This window comes from Fopius arisanus, unplaced genomic scaffold, assembly GCF_000806365.1.
Source record: "Fopius arisanus strain USDA-PBARC FA_bdor unplaced genomic scaffold, ASM80636v1 scaffold00001, whole genome shotgun sequence".
Lineage (NCBI taxonomy): Eukaryota > Metazoa > Arthropoda > Insecta > Hymenoptera > Braconidae > Fopius > Fopius arisanus.
This window is the reverse complement of record NW_011887740.1, coordinates 2,293,645-2,317,813: the sequence shown is the minus strand read 5'-3', so window position 1 is coordinate 2,317,813 and position 24,169 is coordinate 2,293,645. Positions and strand designations below refer to the sequence as shown.

At 41.2% G+C, this 24,169-nt stretch overlaps 1 protein-coding gene across 1 annotated transcript in view; it reads left to right on the top strand.

Annotated features, from left to right (window-relative positions):
- The first annotated feature begins 779 nt into the window (after nt 1-779).
- The window catches only part of Octalpha2R (alpha2-adrenergic-like octopamine receptor), a 67,815-nt gene continuing 44,425 nt past the window's right edge, over nt 780-24,169 (top strand). Inside the window, exon 1 of the mRNA XM_011315967.1 lies at nt 780-1,263. Coding sequence (XP_011314269.1) covers nt 838-1,263 — 426 coding nt within the window. The 5' untranslated portion in view covers nt 780-837. The remainder of the gene's footprint in view (nt 1,264-24,169) is intronic.

Sequence of the window (24,169 nt, the reverse complement as noted above, 5' to 3'; positions counted from 1 at the left end):
TCTATTTCGCTCCAACGTGCATTAGCACTGATGCTGCTACTATTGCTTGGCACGTGTGTGGCGCATCGACCGCTGCGTCAACCACAGTACAGAAAAAAGCAATACGAATTGACAACGCTGAAGGGTGTTACAACGGTGCGATAGCACGAGCTGGATTCGAAGGTGCGAGTCATGCCGAGCTCCGAGACAACGGACATGAGCAACGCCAATAACCCCGGTAGTTTGGCGTCGACTAGCATCTTCGAGGAGAACATGAGCACTCTGGTCGACTGGTCATCCTCAGACATCACCAGCAGTCTTACTGTCCCATCATCAACTCCCCTCCCATCATCATCATCAGTTAATGTTGCTGTTACAACTGAATTTAATGTAGATCAGCATGAGACAGTTGGTGGTAGTGGTGGCAGTGGTGGTCGTCTGATGACAACCAATTGTCCAAGTAGTTTATATCACTGCAACGAGGACCAAGTCACTGATTCGTTGATTGGTAATCAGGAGGACAGTGAGCAGGGGGAGGACGAGGGTTACGCATCGGGTGACGAGAGTGGCAATATCGAGGACGATATCTTTATAGAAGTGTCCTCTATACGCGGTAACGAGGAGGAGTTACGATACGTATCCACTGGCACTGATATTGGCGAAGATCCCGTTATTCTCTTCGGATTCGACGACGATTTTAGCACGATGGAGGAGCAGTTGATCAATGTCAGTATCTTAAATAGAACTGACAATATCACTGATCGGAATAACACGTACGGCGGTAATGGTGATAGCCTTTATCCGTCTGGCTACAGTTTGCTACAAATAATTCTAGCATCGATAGCAGCAACGATTCTCATGATTGTAGTTGTAGTTGGTAATGTGCTAGTTATAATAGCCATTGCCACTGAAAAAGCCCTGAAAAGCATACCAAATTGGTTTATCGCTAGTCTAGCTGTTGCTGATTTCTGTCTCGGTCTTGTTATAATGCCCTTTTCCCTGGCCAATGAGATCATGGGCTATTGGATATTTGGTTATTGGTGGTGTGACGTATACTCAGCGATGGACGTGTTACTGTGCACTGCGAGCATAATGAATCTATGTCTCATAAGTTTGGACAGATTTTGGAGTATAACACATGCTGTGGCGTACCTCAAAAAGAGAACACCGGTACGTGCTGTACTCATGATAGCACTCGTATGGTTGCTATCAGCTCTAGTGTGTATACCACCGTTACTTGGTTGGAAGAGGCCGAGGGTCGAGGAGGAGTATCCAAAGTGCATGGTAAGTTGATTCATCTGTACCTCATGTACCATGTCTTCACATCTATTTTTTTTATAAGCCCATGGGCAAACTCAAAAACAAAAAAAAAACCCAGAAAGCCCCCTTTGCCACCATAAGTGCTTCACCGTTTACTTCAATATTCTATCGCATTACTTCGCTTTACCTTGCCGTGTGCGTACTCGAGCTAGCATTATTCCACTATTTCCACTTCTCAGTGACTTGCAGCGTTCCTTTGCACAACGGTATACACTTGGCTGAGGGCGAGAGAGCTACTGCGATGAAAAATTCATCATAAATGCTCGTCTAGCTCTCTCCCTCATTCACTTACTAGACTCGGAAGAGGCATGTTAAAAGAAGATAAAAAAAAAAGAGAGATCTCGGGGGTTGGGCTGGGGAATGTGAAAAGGGATGAGGAAGAGGTAAAGGCTCTCTTATCTCATCGTTTACGTTGCCGCGGCGGCGCGACGCCCGGTATTTTGTTCCTCCCTCCGAACAGTGGATTCCCATTAGTGGATTAGTGAATAAATTGGATGAGTGCTCTGTTCTTTTTCATTTTTTTTTTTTCTGATTTTTTTTTTCATCCACGCTGCCTCGGCCCTATCGCACGCGGAGACAGAAGGATACGTGAGCCAACCCGAGACCCAATCCCTCCGACAAATTCTCCAGAGGCAGTTTAATCCACATATTCACCCCGGGACAGCAGCCTAACTCACCTGTATTACAATGCTAAAGTTATCATAACGTGTTCTAGGCGTTTTCCGTTGTACGTGTCACTCGGCAATACTGAAACGAGAGAGAGATGAAAAAAGGGAAAGCGAGAGGAGAATTGTACATTAGTAGCGCACAAGTTGAGGGTACATTATTTTCCAGCTTACCGGTTCCCCTCTTGCAATGGGCTTGTGTACGGCCTGCGGCAGCTCAACGACACACACCCTTGACCTATTTTAAACAGTTGTAGCTGTGGTTGTAGATGTAGAATAGTTGACCGGGGGACGTATCATCCGAGTCTGTAAATCCACAAACGTCTACCCCACACTTGCTCATCCATTTTATCAACTATCTCTCTCTTTTCCACCACGTGTCTCGTCATTTTGTCCCTTTTGTACGTATACATCGCGAACTGTCCCAATCCACCCGAGCATTCACTCGTTTCACTGCGCTAGGGGGCAGGGGTTGGATTGAGCCATAGGGAGGAATGAAATCATTTCGGTCGCTGAGATCCTCTGAGCTGTCAACGCTCGTTTCCTATGCCAACGGGGCCAATCCGTCCGATGGAAAAAATAGAGTGCATTGTCGAAAAAAAAAAATCGAGGAAATTACTTCGTGGGTGGCACCGGCTCTTGTCTGCTACTGGGATGTTTTTTCTCGATTCATTTTTCGGGATATGCGGTGAGAACAATTTTTCTAGAAATTAGGGGAGTTGATGGGAATTATGATTGGAATATACTTTTTTATCTATTCGTTGGTCTTTGGGGATGACAATTCGATTTTCTTGTAGTGCATTACAATCTAATGATTTTACGCGAGTGCAAACTGCGTGACGACTCGAAATTTTTAATTGTATATTTGATGGTGAATTAATTCAGTTTCGCAGAAAAATTATTTTGAGGTCTTATATATCCATTACCTTTGTTCTCATTATAATTTATACAGCAACTCTATAATATTTTGATATTACGAATTTATGTTTTGGGTAGAATGGAGTAAGGGAATATTAAAAATTTACAGAATACTGAACATTCACTTTCACAATCTATTCCGTTTGATGTGGGATCGGCCCATTTTTCTCGACAATTTTCCTCCACCAATCCCTACGATGTCTCCAAAATTTAAGCATTCCACCGAGCATAAAGCGGAATCGAGTGAAATGTCATGTTCGGGCGAGTAGAGAATGAAGGATGACATAAGGGATGAGGACAATTTCATCCAGCGGGTGTGAATTACGCCAAGAATTTTATCACATTTCCACTGTCCTCCCAATTTCAATTCGTCGTTCGCCAAGTGTTGCCTCCCCCCATTAAAAATGAAAAATTCAAAAGATTTTCCTTGCGAAATGAATTACACGCAAAAATCGCAATTGAACGCTCTTGCTGTGTGATGCTGTTGGCCTCATGAGAAGAATAAATCTTTATACTCCTCCTCGCCAACCTCTCACCACGCTCCAACAATCCAAGACTGACACTTTTGTTTTACGATTCCGACTTGTTTCCCCACATGTACAGACATACAACATTGGCGCCATTTCGTTTCGACTGGATTTTTCGCGGGACTCGGTACTTGCACTACATAATTCTCATGGCGATTATATATTACATCCCGTTTGGTTTTTTTTTCTTCGCCTGTTCCCCGCTCTTCACACCATCGGACAGAATTTCTCACTTTTATTCCAAAGGTGCACCTCCGCCAGTTGTTTCATTTGCTCTTGTACATTTTCCCTCCCCCTCCCCCTCGTCTTCGTGGCACGCTAGACTATAGGGTAAGAGAGTATTTTCATCCACCAACATTGCTGGAGAATTCTCACCCCCGTGGGATCAATGTTGACTATCCACTCGTGGACTCGCTTCTCCACGTTATTTTATCTTTCGTTGAGAAAAAAAAAAGGAACAAGAGGAATAAATTGTTCTTCAAAAAACTTTGAAACTCCTCAGCTGCATTCACCGGAGTTTTCCGAGCGAATGTTTTCATTCGTTTGTGAATTGAATATTCCTCTTGAGAAGAAGACTGCACACTTCACTGCATCAATTCATAGGATCCACCTCATTCGTCAGTTTATTCTCTTTTATCAATTTTGATGAGTATAATTTTTTGTTAAACCGTGAAATTGAGGAAGGGGTTGGTTTATTTTGCCAATTGAGCGATACCCTGAGGCCGACATATTTGATTTATTAAATTAAAACAGCGCTCGGTGTGCCGAACTTTTTTCATAATTTCCACTGAGCGTCATATTGAAAAGTTTCACGTTTCCCTTGCGAGTTGGTTAGAGTAAACATAAACTTAGTGTTTCGTCGCCTGTTCATTGGAAATTCAACGGTTGGTGTTAATTAACGAAAGTTCACTGCCACAAATTACATTTACAACCAATATCATGCTTAACTCAATGATAAATCCAATGCGATGACTCATGTCTGACTAAATCAGGGCTCTTTTCACTGAATACGGTGATATATTTGAATTACACGTGTCAAATACAGCTGTACAGTGAGCATTTGAATGGCTTCACCACACGACTTTGCACATCAATAGAGATACGAGGCTATTTCATATTTTCAGGGGGTTTTCTTCGAGTTAGAATTTCGATCGAATGAAGAATGAGAGATCCTCAGTGTAGCGTGTTTGGCTGCTGCACTCGACACTATCCCAACTCAATATTTCCATTTTGAGAACGACACGCCCGAGGATTTTCCATTGGCGAGATGTCGTCGCGTCTTCTATCGAATAAATACGAGTCCTCCCTCTCCGTTTCCTTCACGCTTGACATTTCAGATTCGTGTCCCTGGGAATTTCTGCTTAGGAACGTGTCAAACTCTACTATTTTCACCAATGTATTCGATACCTGGGGTGGAAAACATTGACTTGAAAATGTCAAGAATTTTCTTGAAGAGTGTCGATATGTCTTCAATGAAATCACTCGCTCTTCTCGATAAGACAATGACAGAAAATTATTAAAAATACCTTTACACGGTGCGTTGAAAACTCATATTGTTTCTAATTAAAATATTGAACCAATTGCGCGAAAGTTCTCCCCCAAGCTTAAGTACTGTATCTCCTGTCATGATCGATAGTGGGCAAAATGGAATTATTACGAGTTAATGAAGGTACACAGATATTGCGATCATCCTAAAACACGCAAGTATCATTTCCCCCGTATTTCTCATTTAATTCTTCTCATTCTCCTCGGTACATTCAAATAAGACTCCTATACCCTGAGAAAATCTTAGACAACCGCCAATCCCATAATTTTTCAATTACACATTGAGAGTAGCCAAAGGATTGGAACACGCGATGCGGATCAAAAAACAAAGTCCCACAACTTCCGAGAAAACTTGCTCAACTACTCAACCTACAATCGTGCTCCACCCATGATGATGATTATAAATTAATTATACCTCACCACCTTAATGATCATGCTGCTGGAACATGTGAGGATTACAACCCCATGTTTCCAATTTCTCTTCTATTAATTTTTATTCTCGACAATCAAGTGGGCCAGGGGTTGGTTGAAGAAATATTGATTCCTTACCGCAGCTCTACGACCCGAATTTCGGAACAAAACCGTTGTTCCTCACGGGTCCCTATTCCCTTACCATCATTTCATGGTTTATACCAAGTTGCCCCAACTGTCAAGAGTATGGCAAAAAATCCCATCCAACAATAACAATGAGAGTGGTAATGGCTGTGTTGGTGCTTACGAAAAACTTTTCAACGTCGATGAACTCGATAAATCGTTTTTTCCCATAGGACAGAGCCAACCATCGAGAGCACCCTGAGATTTTACCACCTTACCCCCTATCCACTGCTATTGTTGTTAACATCAATGGGATGAACCTCATTGTTGTTGGAGACAGGGGGCTAGCAGTATTGATGCTCCAGATAGGAGCTTCATCTAATAATTTCGTAAATCTAATGAGAAAAAGAGGAAAACTGGGGTGAAAATAGAGGAGGAAGAGATGGATAGATATTGGTCAATCTGTGGTCAGACAGTGGAGAAGGAGGAGAGGAGGCAGGGACGATTGGTAAGAGCAATTTCTGAATGTGCAAGTAGATTGATGATAGCGGAGACGATGTGGTGTTCTTTGAGATGCGACAGATAGGGGTCTTCGGGCGCTTGACCGTCCACTTGATGAAGGACAATAGAGGTGTAAATACTTGGCGAGGCCAAAGGCTTGTTAGGGGATTGGTAACGGGTTTGAAGGGCAGCCTGAGGCTATGAATTAGGTAGACGTGACGAGACGAGAGGCCAGGTAATCCGCTCCGTAGCTTTTTACGATCCTATCCACCTTTTCTCAGTCAATTGATGTATATCTACAAGGTTTCTTGGTTTTTCTGCTGCTCATCTGTGTTTTCCGTCTGACTTTTCTCTGGAAGACTCATCGCTGTCTGAAGGACACCCTTGGAAGATCTCCCTGTCTATGTTTATGCTCTTTCTATCGGCTCGCCAGGAGGAAAAAAAGCTTGAAGTACTGTGAGATTGACCGTCTGTCGATGAAAGTTGAGCCGTTTCTTTCGTCTTCATCCTCTATTATTGTTAGTGTGTGATGAGTATCGGGTGTGCTTTTGTCATTCGAATTTTGTGCTTTTCGTGATAAACCTCAAGTGGAAGTAATAGACCTTCAATCCAGCCACAATTTTTTTGGAACAAGGAGATACTTTGGCGAATTTGCATTGGTGTAATGGAAAGGGAGAGAGGGTGAAGTTCGAGAAAACGAGGAAATACAAATAGATATGATACGAAGCAGCGGAAATAGCTTCGATGTTTCATTGAAATTCATGGATATATTTTAGGAACCAACATTTTGGAATGGGACTGCATGTGGCATGCACGAGTGAGAAACAGCCATTCAAAAATTTACATTTTATCTACTGTTTTCCATGTTTTTCCCTGTATTTTCTGTTCGGCTTCTATCAACACACGTGTATTTGGAGTATCAAAGCGAAGTGGAAAGGGGGTGAATGACGAGAATGGAGTAACAGTTCGCCTATTCAATTTGAGGATGTATTTGTCTAAAACTGTATTTGCAACTGGAATCTCCAAATTTATGTTCTCATCCGGGTTTCTTCTCCACCCCGTTAAAATCATAAATTCATGTACAATTGATTCTTTGCCATGAACATCATTTCCAAATTGGCTGGAGCTACATCCTTTGACTCTGGAACAATATTCCAGGAGGAAAGCATTCGGATGTATCATTACTATTGCACAAGCCCAGAGGAAATGGATGGAGTTCATAAAGGAATGGAGAGATACAAATGCAGATGATACCCTCAGTCCGGGGAAATATCTCTCTGGTATACCCAGTGAATTTACGTATCCATTTATATTCCCAAATAGTATATTTTGTCATAAAGACATGAAGCGAACGAGCCCTAGGCGATTCTCCCAGTGGAAACCACCAAAGACATCCTCAAGAACTGAAAAATATTATCAAACATCTCACGAAACAAACCGATTAATTCTGAATATTCTCCAGTTCGAACCGAATTGGTAAATCGACCTTACGATAATTTTATAATAATTAAAAATCGGCGAATTAATAAAAAATCCGTCTATTAAAGAACTACAAAAGACAAAAGGAACCTTAAGCGGAATTTTTCTAGTCAATATGATTGCTGTTGCGAGACGAGAGTTGACGAATGATACATTCATGTGACCTAGAAAAGGTTTTTTTTTTTTGGCCGAGTGACGAACAACATTTTTCGTCATTACATCCATAGACAGAGAATAAAGGATGCGTAGCGTTTGTGAAGCGTTGCCTAATGGACGGAGTGACAAAAATGTATTTTCAAATGCAGTCGCACATGGTGCAAGCCTGTCATTCTTCCTGACTTTCTCATGCAGATGCATGCAATTTTGCGTTGAGTCATTTTATTCCAACGACTTGGGTGTTTCACCTGCCATAACAAACGGATATAATATTATACATTAGCGTTGATACTCCGGGGACGTTGCCAGTGACTCTCTTGGAGGTAGAAACGAGAAATATTTTTGGTATTATTAATGGTAGCTCCTCAGGGACTGTGCAAGAGCCTGAAAAACGAGGGATAGGGAACAAGGGAAAGTACAAAAAGAGCGGAATACGATAATCGGTATAATTCCTATGGCGGGTGCTCGGAGTACGCAACTTTCTTAATTCATTCCTTTTAATTTCACGTAGTAGACGTATCGACCGTCTGTTCGGGGATATCAGATATCGAAATAATATCCGAAATAATGTCCAATCCAGCTGAAAAATAATCGATGAAGTCAAAGGGGCCGGAATTACCAGGATTTTCACCGGTTTTTGTTCTCACGCTTGAAATATTTCTCTATCCGACAAATAAAGAGTTATTGAATGCTTGAGAAATCAACAACAATGACTCATGCAACCCTCTGTGTTGTTTCCATTTCTTTGTTCATCAGAAATAGGTAAGACGTTTTTCTGATGATAAATCAATATTACATTTCGCGGGCTTTGGTTTTCGTCGGGTCTTACGGTGAAGCTAGTCAAGTTTTGTTTTGCTCTCAATTTTCTTCATGGGATTTGAAGACATGAAGGCGGCCAGACAAAGGATTGGGATGGGAAGGGATTTTCGTAGACGTGTATTGGCTTTCTGAAAGTTTCAAGGTAATGGGCGAAAATCGATCTCAAGTGAAGGGATCCGGAGGTGAATTTTCCAGTGAAAGGCCGAATAATGAAATCCATTTCACTGACAACGTCTCAATTGAAGAAACGGACTTTAATGATTAATTCTAATTTTTCCATTCCAGAGTTTATTCAAGTCCGAATTCATCCCTTTCAAATGTTATACAGACAGGAGTAATGAGTACAACAATGAGTGAACAATTAATTATTTTTATTATAGTATTCTTAATAAGCCAGCTCACCATGTCTTGGCTGTTTTAATTTCGCTTCTTCACTCCCCAACTTCTAAATAATTCCCTTCACTTTTCACTCATCGTTTACCAGGTTTTCACCTGCTTCTGGCAGGCCGACACGGATGATTGAGTCTTTGAGGGATCGAAAACTTTCCCTTCCTCCCTTACGACAAATGAGGGCTAATTCAGGAGCTGAGGGCTGACTTTCCCCTCGTTCCTTCGAGAGTAAAATTGCGAATTCCAGTGGATTGTCCTTCGCTTCTAAATCATATCGAGGAGAAGGATGAGCAGAAACACTTCCTACGGGATGCATATGTCAACTATTAATGTGAGCGTTGATGAGTTTGGATTTTGAGCTGTAATCGCATTTCCAATGTCCTCCATAGAAAATAGATCGTGTACCATTTCGTCATCACCGCCGATCGTGAGTGCTTAAGCTGATTAAAATAGATGCCTTCGTGGAAAATTCAACATCTGCCGCCGATATATATTACATAGTGAAGCAATTCTCATAAATTCTTTAGCTCTCAGCGTTATTGATGACTCCATAATCTTCCAATGGCTCGACAAATATTAACACAATTGACGGAAATATTTCCAGTGAAGTACAAATCACAGAATTTGTTAAATTTATGATGACGGAATTAATCCATTTAGAAAGTTTCTTCGTAATTTATTAAGGAGAAACATCGAAATAAATTCCATGCTGCATCTGCGATTCAAATACTTCATACTTTGATCGTAGTGCATCAATTATACATATCCGGGGATCATAAATATAAGAGCGAATATCTGAACATAAATTCATCTACTTTGGATTCTGAGCACTGAAAATCCAGAGTGGATGGCTTCAAGTGGAGGCGATCAAGCTTCGTTAACTCACTGCCAAATGCATCAAAGTCAGGCGTACAAATTGTAACTAACGTTATATAAAAAAAAAAGCCACCTCCAGAGTGAACCAACTGCACTTGTGGTAAAGTCACCTGTGACTTTTGGCATTTCTACAGCATTACTTGTGACATAACGAGTCATGTTATAATTTCATAAAATGATAAAGCGACAAGCGCATGAGACCGTCACCACATGAGAAGAGAACAAAGAGTATAGGAAACTGTCGTACCTGATTCACTCAACTCTTTACCGAGGTGGTTGTAGCCTCGAGACCTTACGTAACGAGAGACTTCTTGGTCGAGTTAAATAAAGAACACTGTCACAAACGTTGGAGGTTATCAGGGAGAGACTTTAGTTCTTCAAGGGGATGAGCTAGGAGAATCAACCTTGTGACGGTGAAAAACTCGTGGCAGTATTCTCTGAAATTTACAGCGAACATCTTCACTCTTTGAAATTTTATCGCTGTTTTTTTTCTTTCACGATTTTTACCAATCGATGTGCAGTATTCATGGCCTCGTCATAATTTCGCGTTGGTGTTCGTTCTCTTCTGAATTAACAAATTAGTTCTAGCAGTGACATTCAGAAAGTAGTTGGTCTCTCTACACCAGGAATAATAACTCCCGACATGTGCGATAATTCCCTCAACTTCCTGCCATAAACGGATAATCACCTCATAACATAGTAGCGAGACTCGTAAAGCACCCTGAGAACCCTTAATTGAACAATCTGCGCCGTGTTGATGGATATGTTCTGGTGCCTGACCAGGACCCACTGAGACATCCCATAAAGCCATTCTCCAAGGGAATAAACTCTCTGATAAACTCTGATTGCCCTAATAATCCGAAAAATGTCCCCAGACAATTAATCATGGCCACATAGGAAAAATATTCTCCAGCTGTGGAGTATTTACACCTCACTCGCTCTAGAAGACGTCATCGCATGCCTCCCGGAGCTTTATTAAAAATTTTCAGACAAAAGGTATTTAGACCGACATTTAGCAATGCGACGGGAAGAAAAGTTGCTCCAATAGCCCCACCATAAAAAAAAATTAAAAATCGTTAAAATCTCATTAAGAAAACTAGCCATTGAACTGAAAAGAAGAAACTGCATCAAAATGTGAGATCACTTAATTTTAACTCGCAATCCGTTATTTTTACGTCAATTATCTGTGACAAATTATGGCACCAGGGGAGTGGATCGGTAACAGGAGAAGTTGAGTTCCATAAATATTCCGAAATACTTTTCAGAAATGGAGCTGAGCAAGAGGTCGTGGTCACACGTGAAGAATACGACTGGTGTTTTTCAATAAAAATCACCATCATCTGCTTTTTTCGAGTTGTGAAAGCTCGCCGCCATAAAAATGAGTCAACTGAGGTAGCTACGCCGATATTCTCATAGAACTCATACTCATATTGTGTATGAGTTGGAGGAAGGGAGATGTCGACTTGAATGGTCGGAGAGCCGTTGGGATCCGGTACGCATACAAATTCGAGAGGATTCGGCGAGACGACAAAGTCCCACGGATCAGTGATGCGTTTCTTTTTTTTTTACCACTTGTATTTATCTTTTCGGTGGAAAAGGTGTGCAGGGATGGGGTCTCCATCATCCGTTCGGCTGGTGGATTTCACTGGGCTAAGTACTGCCTGAATTATTACCCCTTCATATTTTGTTTTTACGCTTTTCGAGTCCTTTCTATTTTAATACTCTTCTCGCCGTTTAGCGATTTTTACGATGCTTCGCTATAGATTTATTCTCACTCCATTTGATGAAGACACATGCGCCATTTCCGAAAGCACTCCAAAGGAATATGAAAGTAACTGATGATGGTAGTGGAGTTGCTCTGAGAAACCCTTGAAACTGAATTCATCAAGAATTCAAGACAGTGCATTAATGGACACGCCATCTTTTGAGGGATCTTGCAAAATATATATTTTGCGGAGAAAATAGGAAGATGGGAGTGAAAACGAAGAAAATATTCTTATATCAATAAAAAGGGAAGATGGTATTTATAGTATCAAGTGTGGAAAGAAAATTCAAATAGAAATTCTCAACAGTGCTGATTCGAGGATATTTTCTCCCCTACCGGAAATACTTACCATAAAAAATTAATATCCCTTTCCGAACTGTCCCCTCGAGCCCCAAAACGTTTGTCTTTCCCCTGTTCTCGCAACTAACCGGCAATGCCCGCTCAACTTCTCGGAAGGATATAAATTCCAAACCATTTGTAAAGTTCGACAAGAACGCACGGATGTGTGGCAGTGAGAAAAATGACTACGAACGTACAGAATAAAAAAAAAAGTAAAAAAGGATAGAGGAAGAAACGAGAATAGAAACTCATGCCACATACTCCTTGCGGGCTCGTTTTCTCTCGACTTCCTCGAATCGTGAAAAATCTGGCGGCAAGGCGTGTTACCCAGGCAACTTTAACTCCAAAAGCCTTTTCCGACAGTTCCACTGACGATAAACCGTTATCGCCGGAACAATGCGAGGGGGTGGTGCAGTTCTCCTGCGAGGATGTGAAGAAAAACAGAGAGGATTGGTGGGGGAGTGGAATTCAACGAGAGAAAGAGGAAACGGCGCTGGTGACACTAGCGCCCCCTGACCCGGTGTCGGGTGATCCTTGGGGTCGCGTCCCCGGGTCACTTCCGTTTTCACGCTTTTCATCCCACCTCATCTCTTCATCTCAACCCGACCTCCAACAACCGACATTGTCCTCTCCAGGGATAGTACACCAATGTACACCAATGTACACGAACATACACCAACGTACACAGCCGTACACACCCCGAGGATCTTATTTCTCTGTATTCGCGTTGCTCGCCAACTCGCAACCAGGAAGCGAGGGTCAATCTTCGTTTTGCCGGGGTGTAAAGAATTCCCCGAGTAACCCAGCAAATTTTTCACCTCCGTCTCGAAGTCAGCCCGTTAGATTTCTCCCGAGAGTCCACGCTCCAATGAACAAACGAGCGTCCGTGAATTTTTCGACAAGGGTGCAAACCACCGATGCACCTATCAGCGAACCTCGGCCTTTCTCTGTGGCTTTTGCTACCCCACCTCATCGATTATCGTGGCAACTTCGACGGCACAAAAGGCTAAGCAGGTCGGCAAGACGGAGAGCGGGAAAGAGAGAGAGAGAAAAAAATAGGGAGTACAGTGAAAAGGGTTGAGGGTGGTGAGGAGAGACGAGCAGGAGACGGCGAGCAGAAAGGCTGAGTGAAATAGTGCGGGTCGTATCCCAACCTCTTTGGGTTTAGTGTGTGCTTTATAATACTCCTCCATCCCCTTCTTGGTTGCGCATGCCCCAAATGGCTTTTGAGATACAAAACAACGTGATAATGAAATTCCTTTAAAGTCTTTCCATTTCACCTCTTTGTTGGGGGACAGGGGCAGAAGACAGACTTTTTTTTTGTTCAGTCGCAACAACAAAGGATAATGGAAGAGGATGGGGGCTGCACAGGTTGCATTAGAATTTTACGAATACATTCTTGGGGTGATAAAAAAATCGACGAACATTGTGAGTAATGAAAGAACGAGGTATTACGTAGGTGTAGGTGTGTTCTTTCTACAAACTCGGGATAAAAGGGTTTTCACCACTTGCGTAAACATTCTCGTGAAGAGAACACTCTTCGTGGCCTGTTGCGATATCCTCGGTGACCAGGTGACGCCTGTTTTCTTTCGATCAGCCTTCTATTTTGCATCGGTGCTGTGGAAAAATGTGTGTCGAGCTTTTGTCGTTTTGTCCACTGACATGATAGCCTCTTCTCGAGATGCAGTTGCACTTTGCTTCTGCACACAATTGGGGCTTCGCAGCAATTTTCCCTAGCGCAAGGGGAAAATTGAACACTAGACACATATTATTCTTTCATTCCAGAAATATTTGACAAAGAGTTATTTATGATATACATAAGATTTAACATGATTATTTTATAATTCTTTGGAGTTGTTCGGGCTATCAAACCAAACCATAAATAATTAACTAAAAATTTTCACAAAACTTTCAGTCGTGCCTGCAAATCGCTCGCAAAAATTCGCTGTTCTCATCGACGAAAAAAAAAAAAGGAAGAGAAAATCGTGCAGGACCCGAATTTTCCGATAGCACTCGCATCGCGCTGGGCGTTGTGTCCTCATATCGAAATGTGAAAATGGAAAAGTCTGAATGCAAAAGAGCTGCCGAGCTCCCTCCACCCTTTCCAACGGAAAAAAAAAAGTGAAAAAGAAAACAAAGGAAAAAGGAAAACGAGTGGGTGGAATTCTACTGTTCTCTCGTGTGTCGTCGCCTGGACGGACTGGCCAGCCCTTTCCCACTGGGATTGTTATTCTGACCACGTATATGCAGACGGTGCGATATACAGTTTTGGAGTTAGTCGAATCTCGAAAACGTCGACATTGTGGACGTTGACTGTATGCAGGAACTTCCATCGGGAATTTCACATTGCCATGGGAATATAGGTAGCCACCGAGACACTGACTACAGAGTAACGGATACACATACCAAGGGATGGGTTAAAACGATGTGAAAACACCCAGTGCCACCCCATCCTCTCTCAATCCACCCGGAAAAGATCCAAGGGCATAAGCCCTGTACCGTGTACATGCCAGCATATGTGACAGCAAAATTTTTATCGTTTCCCTCATGTTTTTCTTATACTCGCAAACGACAAATACGATCAGGTACAGAGACGTCAGGAATGAGACGTAAGAGGAAAATATATGTAACTATGAGAAATAAAGTAAATGCACCGGTTAAGAAAAAACAAGTCGGGAAAACTTGTCGTTCGCTGAGGGTATGTGGAGCGACGAAAGGGCGGACCAGTCTCAGCTGGGGAAACCAGAGGATCGAAGTTTATACGCATTCCCAAGGGAGCATTTTCAACGACTCCAACTCTCCCTGCTGCATTCCATCCGACGTCTCCGGCGTCGCTGACGACCATCCAGAGACATCGGAAAACGTCACTACCTGGTAGATATATATATGTACTACGAAGCTTCTTCTACAAGAAGTATTACCCGAAGGGCAGAGTACTTCTCGCATGAATACAAGTTTGGGAATTCAATCCTGAAAAGTCTTGAAGATACTCATTCCACCTTTGAATTATAATTAAGAATGTTAAAAATTACACACACGTTTTCAGAACTTGAAATCAAATTTAATAAATACAAATGTGTCTTTTCTCTATTTCATTAAATGTTGATGAGTGAAATAATAATGAGTAGAGATATATTTTTTTTTGTGTACGTTGAAGCTATCGGTCATTGAAAATGAAAACTCGGACGCAATAAGTAAATCCAGTACACTTTTCTTTCTTTCCTGGCTTTCCGTATCACCCGGGATCATCCAATCTAGGTTCACCAATGTGATTATCGGATTTCGCTTAGCCTTCAGCCGACAGCAAAACCGCCTGGATCAGGAGAATATTTTTCCCCCGGTTTCACCGCAGGTTCATTTCAATTTTCCCTACTGTTGACTCGAAACTCCCGGATTCTTAAAAACATCCGGGCTGTTTCAACGGCTGTATTTGATATCCAGCTGTATTTTATCCTCCATCCCAATCGAACGTAGACGTATCGCCCGTCTGTTCGAGGATATCAGATATCGAAATACCATCCAATTCTGAAAAATAATCGATTAAATTATACGAGACCGGAATTGCCGCGATTTTCTCCGGTTTTTCTCTATCTGACAAATGAACGTTTATTGAATACTTGAGAAATCAACAACAATGACTCATGCCCCACTCCATGTTGTTTCTTTATCCATTAGATATATATATATAGGTAAGAGATTTTTCCGATGATGAATCAATATTACTTTTCGCGGGCTCTTGTTGTTATCGGGTTGTACGGTAAAGGCCGTCGACTTTTCTTTTGCTCTCATTTTTCTTCATGGGATTTGAAGGGATGAGGGCGGCCAGAGAAGGGATTGGGATGGGAAGGGATTTTCGTCGACGTGTATTGGCTTTCTGAAAGTTTCAGGTAATGGGTGAAGATCGATTTGAACTGACGGGGTCTGGGAATGAATTTTCCAGTGAGAGGCTAGAAAATGTGAAAAATTAAATGCAACGTAATGGAAGAGGTGCACAAGGATGGAAAAATAAATAATTTTAGCGGTATCGCGTTGAATTGTCCACTAAATAAATATGTTTCTCACTTATTTCTTATTGTCATTCTTATTTTATTTGTTATTTGTTGTTGTTTGTTATTATTATTCTTATTTGTCATGCCGAGTATCGAATCACGAAAACATGATATTACGTGATATTGAAAGACAAGTTCGTGACAACTTCTGATTCAAAAAGCGGTCAACAGTCCTGACTGCTTTAATCCCGCATTCTCTCTCTTCAATTCCTCAAATAATTTCCCTCACTTTCCACCCATCCTTTACCGGATTTTCAGCTGTTTCTGGCAGGCCAACACAGGGCGAGACGTTTTGCACGCACGAACAATCTTGAGCTTCCGGCTTGAGGAAGGCTTTCCCAACTGTACAGAATCCAACTGAAAAGCCCTAGGACGTCAACTTACCCGTTAAATCCCACTGCTTTGCGTACAACTTATGTACACTATTGACTTGGAAGAAAATACCAGAGCAAGGGACAAAAGCCGATCAAGAGATTATTGTTGCGAGCTCACCGACATCGGAAGAGTTTAATGTTCGATGCCAGACACCTCATGAATTTATGGGAGTACGTGGAGATCGAGTAGACAGGCATCTAATGGATTTCATATGCCATGAGAGCTGGAAGGTAAGTGAGCTTGTGGAAGTTCTTCATTTTAATCAGGAGCGCTTGCATTTCAATGGAAGCCCAGTACTATTTCCATTGACCTACTGCGAGAATACAAAAGATAATGGCTCAAAAATAAAAGTCGTAGTCATGAGGAAATAACTTGATGAGTATACCGAGGATAGGATCAATGAGGTTCACATATTGGTTGGTGTCTGCATCCGAAAGCTTATCGTCGGAGCATTCCCTCGTTCATAGCCATAAAAATGGGGAGCTGCGGGGTTGCCTCTCGTTCCGTGGAAAATGGAAAATTTGCATGTAGCCCCGGCTTCTTCGGAGGCAAAGCGAAATGGAAATTTCGTAGGAAGGCGCCCAGAGGTTGAATAAGAGGGTGTCTTCAGTGGAAATGGACTTGTCTCGTCATTATCATTTCTCCTGTGTTTTCTCTCCTTCAATGTCTCCTCCTCTTCACCACTTTGCACCTCTCCGTTGGCATCCACCTTTATTTGTTTTCCTTTATCTTTCCTGTATTTACCGGGAACCGGAAGACTTACAAGAGGGAGTCCATTTGAAGAGAAATTGAAAACCAGGCTGGGTCCAGGGGGGCGCATTGTGTGCGTTGAGATGCCGGTGGATGTGATGTGCAAGGAGACAATAAAAAGAAAATATGAGGGAGATGTATAAAGTCTTTCATGTCCTTTCCAGCGTTGTACATACCTGTTTATGTGGTTCCATGGAGACGAGAACTTGTCCCGCATCCGACCGAGTCTTCAGCGATGATAATATTATGCGGTTGACGTAGAATTGAGAGTGGTCGAGCATTTAACGAGAATTTTCTGATATCAATTGTTCTTTCTCATCCCCATCAGCACCCTATCCAGAACTCGAGACTACAGGCTCGAAATTTTACGAGGATCCAAGCGAATTATGGAGAGGAAAACGTGAAAAGGCATTTTTGGCGAAAATTTTCATGATAATAATTTGTACCCAATAGCCCCCGGGTAGTTCATTCGCCAGTTCATTCTCCACTCGGAGATGAGTTTCGAAACAGCCGAAATGGGGCTCCAAGAAGTAACATCTTCCGGTTTTCGAATTAAAATTCACCAGTTCAAATGTAACTATTTTACAGAACCCACTCTGCCGTGTCATCTGTATTTTTTCTCACTCCTCCCTGTAATCTTTCCATCTCTCATTCTCCCCCGCGATTTTAATTTTCCTCCTTTCATACAGTGGAATAATTACACAGCCGGTCGGCGATGAATGTCCACGACGAGTGGAGAATGGAGCAGAAGAGATAATGAAAATAATGATAAAAAAGCATTCAAGATTCTTTCTCCACTGCACAAGCCAAGAAAAATATATATACGAGAATCATTACCGGAATTACGGCTGTCCTACTTTATTGATTATGTGAAACCCCCCCAAAAAAACGATGAATTGGAGAATTGCATTTTCGCTCATTGGGTTTCATCAGCCGAGGGAATGAAAACGTCGAACGGAAGTGTACGAGGTTCGAGAAGAGAGAGAGGAAGAGGATAAAAAAAAATGGAATTCACCGGAAGTGCCAGGAAGTTGAACAAGAAACAGACTGGCATCCTGCGGCTGTTGTACACTGGATTAAAAATAAAAAAAAGAGTGAAAGATTCGAGTGAGGACTGTTTGGAGTGACCCAAGGCTTGACACTCCTCTCTGACGATTTAACTTTCTCATCTCTCCCGTCGTCCTAACCCACGTTTCCAAGCCCCAGGGGTAACTGGATTTCCTAAGTTCATTCTCCTCAATGGAAATTAAATATTATTCCTAAAATCTCGGAGGTTGGATGTTGTCATATCATCAGGGGAGAGTATTTTCTCTCTTATCGGAGTAAAAAGCCCTCGAACTCTCGGTAATTCCACTGTCTTTTTAAAATCATCCTTTCATCACTTCTGCAAACACAAGTGGTTGAGCGAAATCCTCTCGGGGAAAGTTTACAAAGTTGGAATATGCGCGTAACCGCATTGTGGTTACTACTTCAGATATTACCACCAGTCCTGTGGTTATCATAACTTGAATATAGTTTAATAGCTTGCAGCCTAAAATACCGTGATGATCGCGCAATTTTGGGACTCGCAAACTCGGAGAGTATTCCCATCGGTTCCAGTGTTGAATGAAATTTCATTCTCTTTAAAACATTCCCTGAATTACTACTCCCTACTACCATTAAAATGATCTGCCATAAATAATTGACTGGATAATCTGTTTCATTAATTCGAAATAATAACGAAATAATGAACAGAGAATCAATTATGCCAGTAATATTTCCGGAAAATATTCAACACCGTAATTATAGGAATAATTAGAAAGTAGTAGTCCATCAGTTTTAACGTGTTGAATATTTAATCAATATTAAGTTGATATTAATAATTTTCTTGTGATCTTATAATGGAATGGCACAAGGAAACTGATATACACGTTATTATTTCCGTGATATTTCTGGGGAATAATATTATTGGCGTACCCTGCGGGGAACAAAACGAAAAGTGTATTGGGACGGTGAAGGCAACACGTTTCGCCCTAGGCATCCCTCAACACCACAGTCTTATGTCAACAAGGGGATTAAATCTTGGATTAAATCTGAGGTACGAGATTAATGCGGTGAAATAGAAAATAGATTTTTACTGACGAAACAAGATTGTGAAATAAACAAAGAATACCTCCGACTACAGAAAATCTTTTTTACAATTAAAAAATTCAAATGTCGCGAAACGTTTCACTGTAACTCGTCGAATAGCTTAGCTTATGAAATTTTTTAAAATTAAATATTCATGATATATTACATATAAAACTCGTTTTTTATTTAAACAAAAAATCTCTGATTCAATTTTATATTATTACTATATTCTATCTAAATTTTGTAATTATAATAATATTATCAATTGGTCGAATCATTCACGAGATTTCTGTGTTTCATCCATAGTCCGAGTGATAAAAAAATGTGGTATGCATTGCCGGACGTGACACCTGGATGATCCGGCAATTCTGGAGCCCAAAACTTCCGGAATAATCTATAGCGTTTGGAGCTGAAACCCGATCTGCCGTCACATTTGTTTGCAATGGAAAAACCTCCCGCCATTTCTATTGCATCAGAACGGGAAAAGTTAAGGATTACAAAAAATTGATAAAAGTTTTGCAACTGTTTAGATGAAGCAGCAGCAAGTTTTCGGAGAACAAAGAGAAGGAAAAACATATAGGCTGTCGAGCAATGGCTATTTCATTCTTCTCCTTATCATTCCCCTCTTCCCTCCAGCGATACCATTCTTTTCACAGGGGCCAAAAAAGAATACCAGTGGGTTTGCCGGAGGCAGTTTCACCCATTTCTTGAGCTACCGAACAAGTTTCCTCCCTTCGTCCATTTACTCCATCATCCTTGTCCTCTCTCTTCCCTTTTCCGCCAATTTTCCCTCTCTTATACACGAACAACGAATATCGTTTGTTCACGACCCATTTGACCAGGAGGGTGAAAATTGTATGAATCTTTGTTATGCCCGACCGAGTGAGAAAGTGAAACCATGAATGGGATCTACTATCACACCACTGGGTAGAAATCATTGCCTGATGAATAAAAAATTAAGTTCGACAGGTGCTTGGTGCACCTTGGTCCTCCATTTTTTTTATTACATAAATAAAGTAAATCAGCAAAAAAAAAACCACTGGAAAAATTCTTGAGAACAATTCTTGAACTCAGATGTTTACAGGAATCAAAAATTTAAACAAATTCTGTCGAAAATGGAGAGCATTCAACATTTTTCCATCAAATTGAAAATTTAAATAATTTATATTCTAAATCAAAGTCAATGGCTCTCCTAGAAATCGGAATAAAGCTATATCGAGAGGTTTTAAATTTAGTTCAGCCCCAAATTCCCCTTGAAAATCCGTATTCCGAAAAGAGGACGGGCAATATCCTGCAATAAAGCAGCCTGTGGCATTGTCCATATAGCGTATCTCCCTCATTTGTATCCCTCCGTCCTAATTTCCTCATGCATCGATCTTTATTCATCACATGTCCTGGATACCGCGCCTCAGTGACTCCCATCCCAAATCAATGATCTTATTCGTACCCCAGAATTCCCTGTCAAATCACCATGAAATCCGCCCATTTCTCATTCACTCCCCAATATCTAACCAAAATACACCGATTCCAGGGTATTGTCCTGATAAAAGTTGACCTATAAACACCTCCGAGAATTGGCATATCCGAATAAAACACGAGGAGAACAAATCATTTAATTCACCGCAGTAATATTGATCCGGTGGACCTTTCCATTGCTTCCAGTCTTCCAGCTGGGTATGGATTTGGCTGACAAATCTCAATAGTGTGTGCTTTTCTGTACAAAGAGACTGGTACTGTAAGGGCTGGGAGCAGTTTACCGGATGTAACGGTAGGAGTTGAGGTGCCATTGCTGGTTACATAGTGAGACCTCGTTGAATTACCCGAGTGATGAAGAGGCCAACCAGGAAGTTAAAGGGAGAAGGCTCAATGAGGACGAAGCATGTGAAATCCGTGGAAAGAGAATTAATCACGGGTTTGGTACTGCCAGCATCACGCCCGAGAGAAAAATTCACCAATTCAAGTTACCTGAGAGTTCGGTTATCAACAATTTATTTGTAACTTCACCAAAAAATGACGCAAACCTCACCTAGGATTTTTAATTCATCCCTGAATTGTATATTAAGGAAAGAGAGTATTAAGGTAGTGAGAACTATAGAAAAAATATTTATTTATTGTGTTTTATTAATGGTTTTAGTTATTGTGTTTTTTTATCAATAGTAAAATGATTAGATTTAATTACGCGCACTTCGCACCCCCAAAGGCGCGTCCTGTTATAGTATTGAAAAGAATCTATTGGTCCATTTAGGACATGACTTCCATATGAATATCAATGGGGGGATAGGGAAATAATGTTCTTCGTCCAATCCCTAGGCCGATACTTGACGAATGAAATATTTCCAGATACGGATATGAAAATATCCCCAACATTTTTTTCATCTCGGTATTGCGATTCCGATTCTGACGGCATTGTTGGGGGAAGATTGGGGCATTCTATGTGATGAAGAGTATCGTGAATATTTTTAGACGTGCAGGGGGAGAGCCTTGGGGATCCAGAGGTTGAAAAGATTCTTTCGACGTGGATAAATAGATAGATTTTAGTTATTGGAATTCCTGGGAATATCAACAATCCCTGTAGACGATATACAGTATACCAACATGTGGGGATGATCTTCGAAGGGCGATCTTCAAAGAATTATTATACAAAAAAAATATCGTACCTCGGAACAATCTATTAAGTTTTATCAATTATTTATTGATTATTGATTATTTCTCTCCGCAATGATTAATACATAATAACACAAGTCTTTATGAATTGGGTAAATATATACTGTTGGAAAATGACACTTGAAATTTTTGGAGAATTTGTTATCAACGAATCAGTGAATTTTTTAAAGTCATGGTAATTTCCAGAAATTTTAGAACCGCGGGGTATATATTCTTTATAGTTTTCTCTTCTAGTTTTTAATGGAAGCTCGAAAATCGGACGGTTGAGTTGCGCAGGATATGGGGCCATCAATCTATGTCAACTACTCATGGCGAATTTCTGGTCGACCGGCAACACATATGCGTTGGTAACATGTTAGCATCATATTCAGTGATCTTTCTAATGTCCATTCATACTGACTTCCGCTCATGCTTGACGGGGAAACAAAATCATTGGGTCTCTTGGACGGCGAATTTACAACACGTGTCGGAATAAATCAGGGGCTGCGCTCACGTTGGGATGGGATTTTTTAAGACTGGACAAGTGCAATTCCCTCTTCCGGCATAAGGAATGAGGGATAAATCTAGTGAATTACGAGGAATGGGGTGGGATGGCTGTGGGGGTGGTAAATCGAGTGTGGAGAGTTCAGAAATAGGGAGATTGATGCGGGAAAATATGCGTGAATCGCAAACCTCGGGAGATGAGGAGATAAATAGTATTATTGTAGAGAAGTGCGGGCTTTTCTAAAAGAAGAATTCCTCCGTGTTCTCTCATCATCTCATTCTTCTTGTGCAAATAAAACAAACTCCTCTATAGTCGAGTTTAATAATTCAATATTCAATTCGCCGAAAATATCGGATTTATTATGCATCCAAATGTTGCATTTAATGCTGCTACAGCTAAAAACTCCATATAATTTACAACCATGATTGCAAATTTTATTATCCACTTTAATTACTTTCAGCACCATTAAAATGATTGCTTTCCATACTTTTCCTCCCAAAAACTCATAAACTGTAAGTAAATTTTATAAACTTTATCATAAAAATCCAATGAATTTAAAATACGTCTAAACCCATTTTTTGATTTTTCCATGCAGCAATGCCAAACCTTAAAACATGAAATCCAATAAACCCCCCCTGAGAATAAGTGTCGCAACGATTTTATCTCCTCATTCCATCCCTCCAATTTGCATAACAGTTGGAATTTCTTCATCCGTTTCTATTCCATTTAATTGTAAATGCAACCTGGAAGATTACGCTCCGTTGGTTGCCTCCATATTCCAAAAGAATACGAGGGTTTGCCGTCGTGATACTCCCGTAATTCTTCAAATCCATGACATTCTCGTCATTGGATTTTTTTTCATTGAATGTGCAAAAACCAATGTGAGGAAAAATAAATGTCGAGCAGAAGGTTTTTGCTGAAAGTCAGACCACCACAGGTATTGAAAGAGAGAGAGAGAGATGGTGTAGATGTGGGTGGGTGGTGGGTGGGTTTGAGGGGGTGAGGGAATGATGGGACAGGGGTTCTACAGTCGGGTTCTACTTCGCGGATTCCAGACTGGCACGTTATTGGGAAACGGACAGAAAAATCGATGCGTACACGCCGTTGGGTTCAGCCACACCCGCGTTTCGTAGAGGCCGAGATGGAAGAATCAGTGAGAGGGAGAGAGAGAGAGAAAGATAGAGAGAGAAAAACACGGATTCCTCTGGAATTCTCGATATACACCATCTCGTTATAGCCCGTCCGAAATTCCCTAGCCCAACGCCTGTCTCTGTTATTCTCATTCTCGTTATTCCTTTTCACCCTTTTCAATCCCTTCTCTTCCCTTCGGCTTTCTCTCAAATGGAGAAAATCCTCTCTCGGGCTCGACTCGACGTGGAATCCCAAACGGGCTTGACTTCCAACAAGCCGATGCCGATGAATTCATGTCCGGGTGTCACTCTGAGGGAATCTCTTGCGGATTGTAGGAGACTGGGGGGGAGGGGTTAGGGGGAGATAGGGAGTGGTAGAAAGATTGGAGTCGGGAAACGGGGACTTTGAGGTTTTTTTGGGAGCACTGTACTGAATTTACGCGGATTTTTTACTGCAAAATGGAAGCAGTGGAATCGATTGGATTTGAATTTATCATTTTTAGTGTCATATCAATCCGATGTAATTCAAAAAGTCACCGCGTTTCCGATTGGTTGCTAGTGTATCCGTGAAATCAAATCATTTGTCTCTCTCGTATGTAAGTATTGCTAATTCTTAGTCATTGATATTAATTGAAATTCAATTTATTCATTGATTTTTGCAATTTGAATTGCTTCTATATATTTTTTTTTAATATTAAAAGTAATTATTAAATACTTCAATGATGGCTTGAAAAATTCGTTCTGGTGTGATGAGAAATGATAATTTTAATGCATTTGAGGGAGGGATTTCATTCC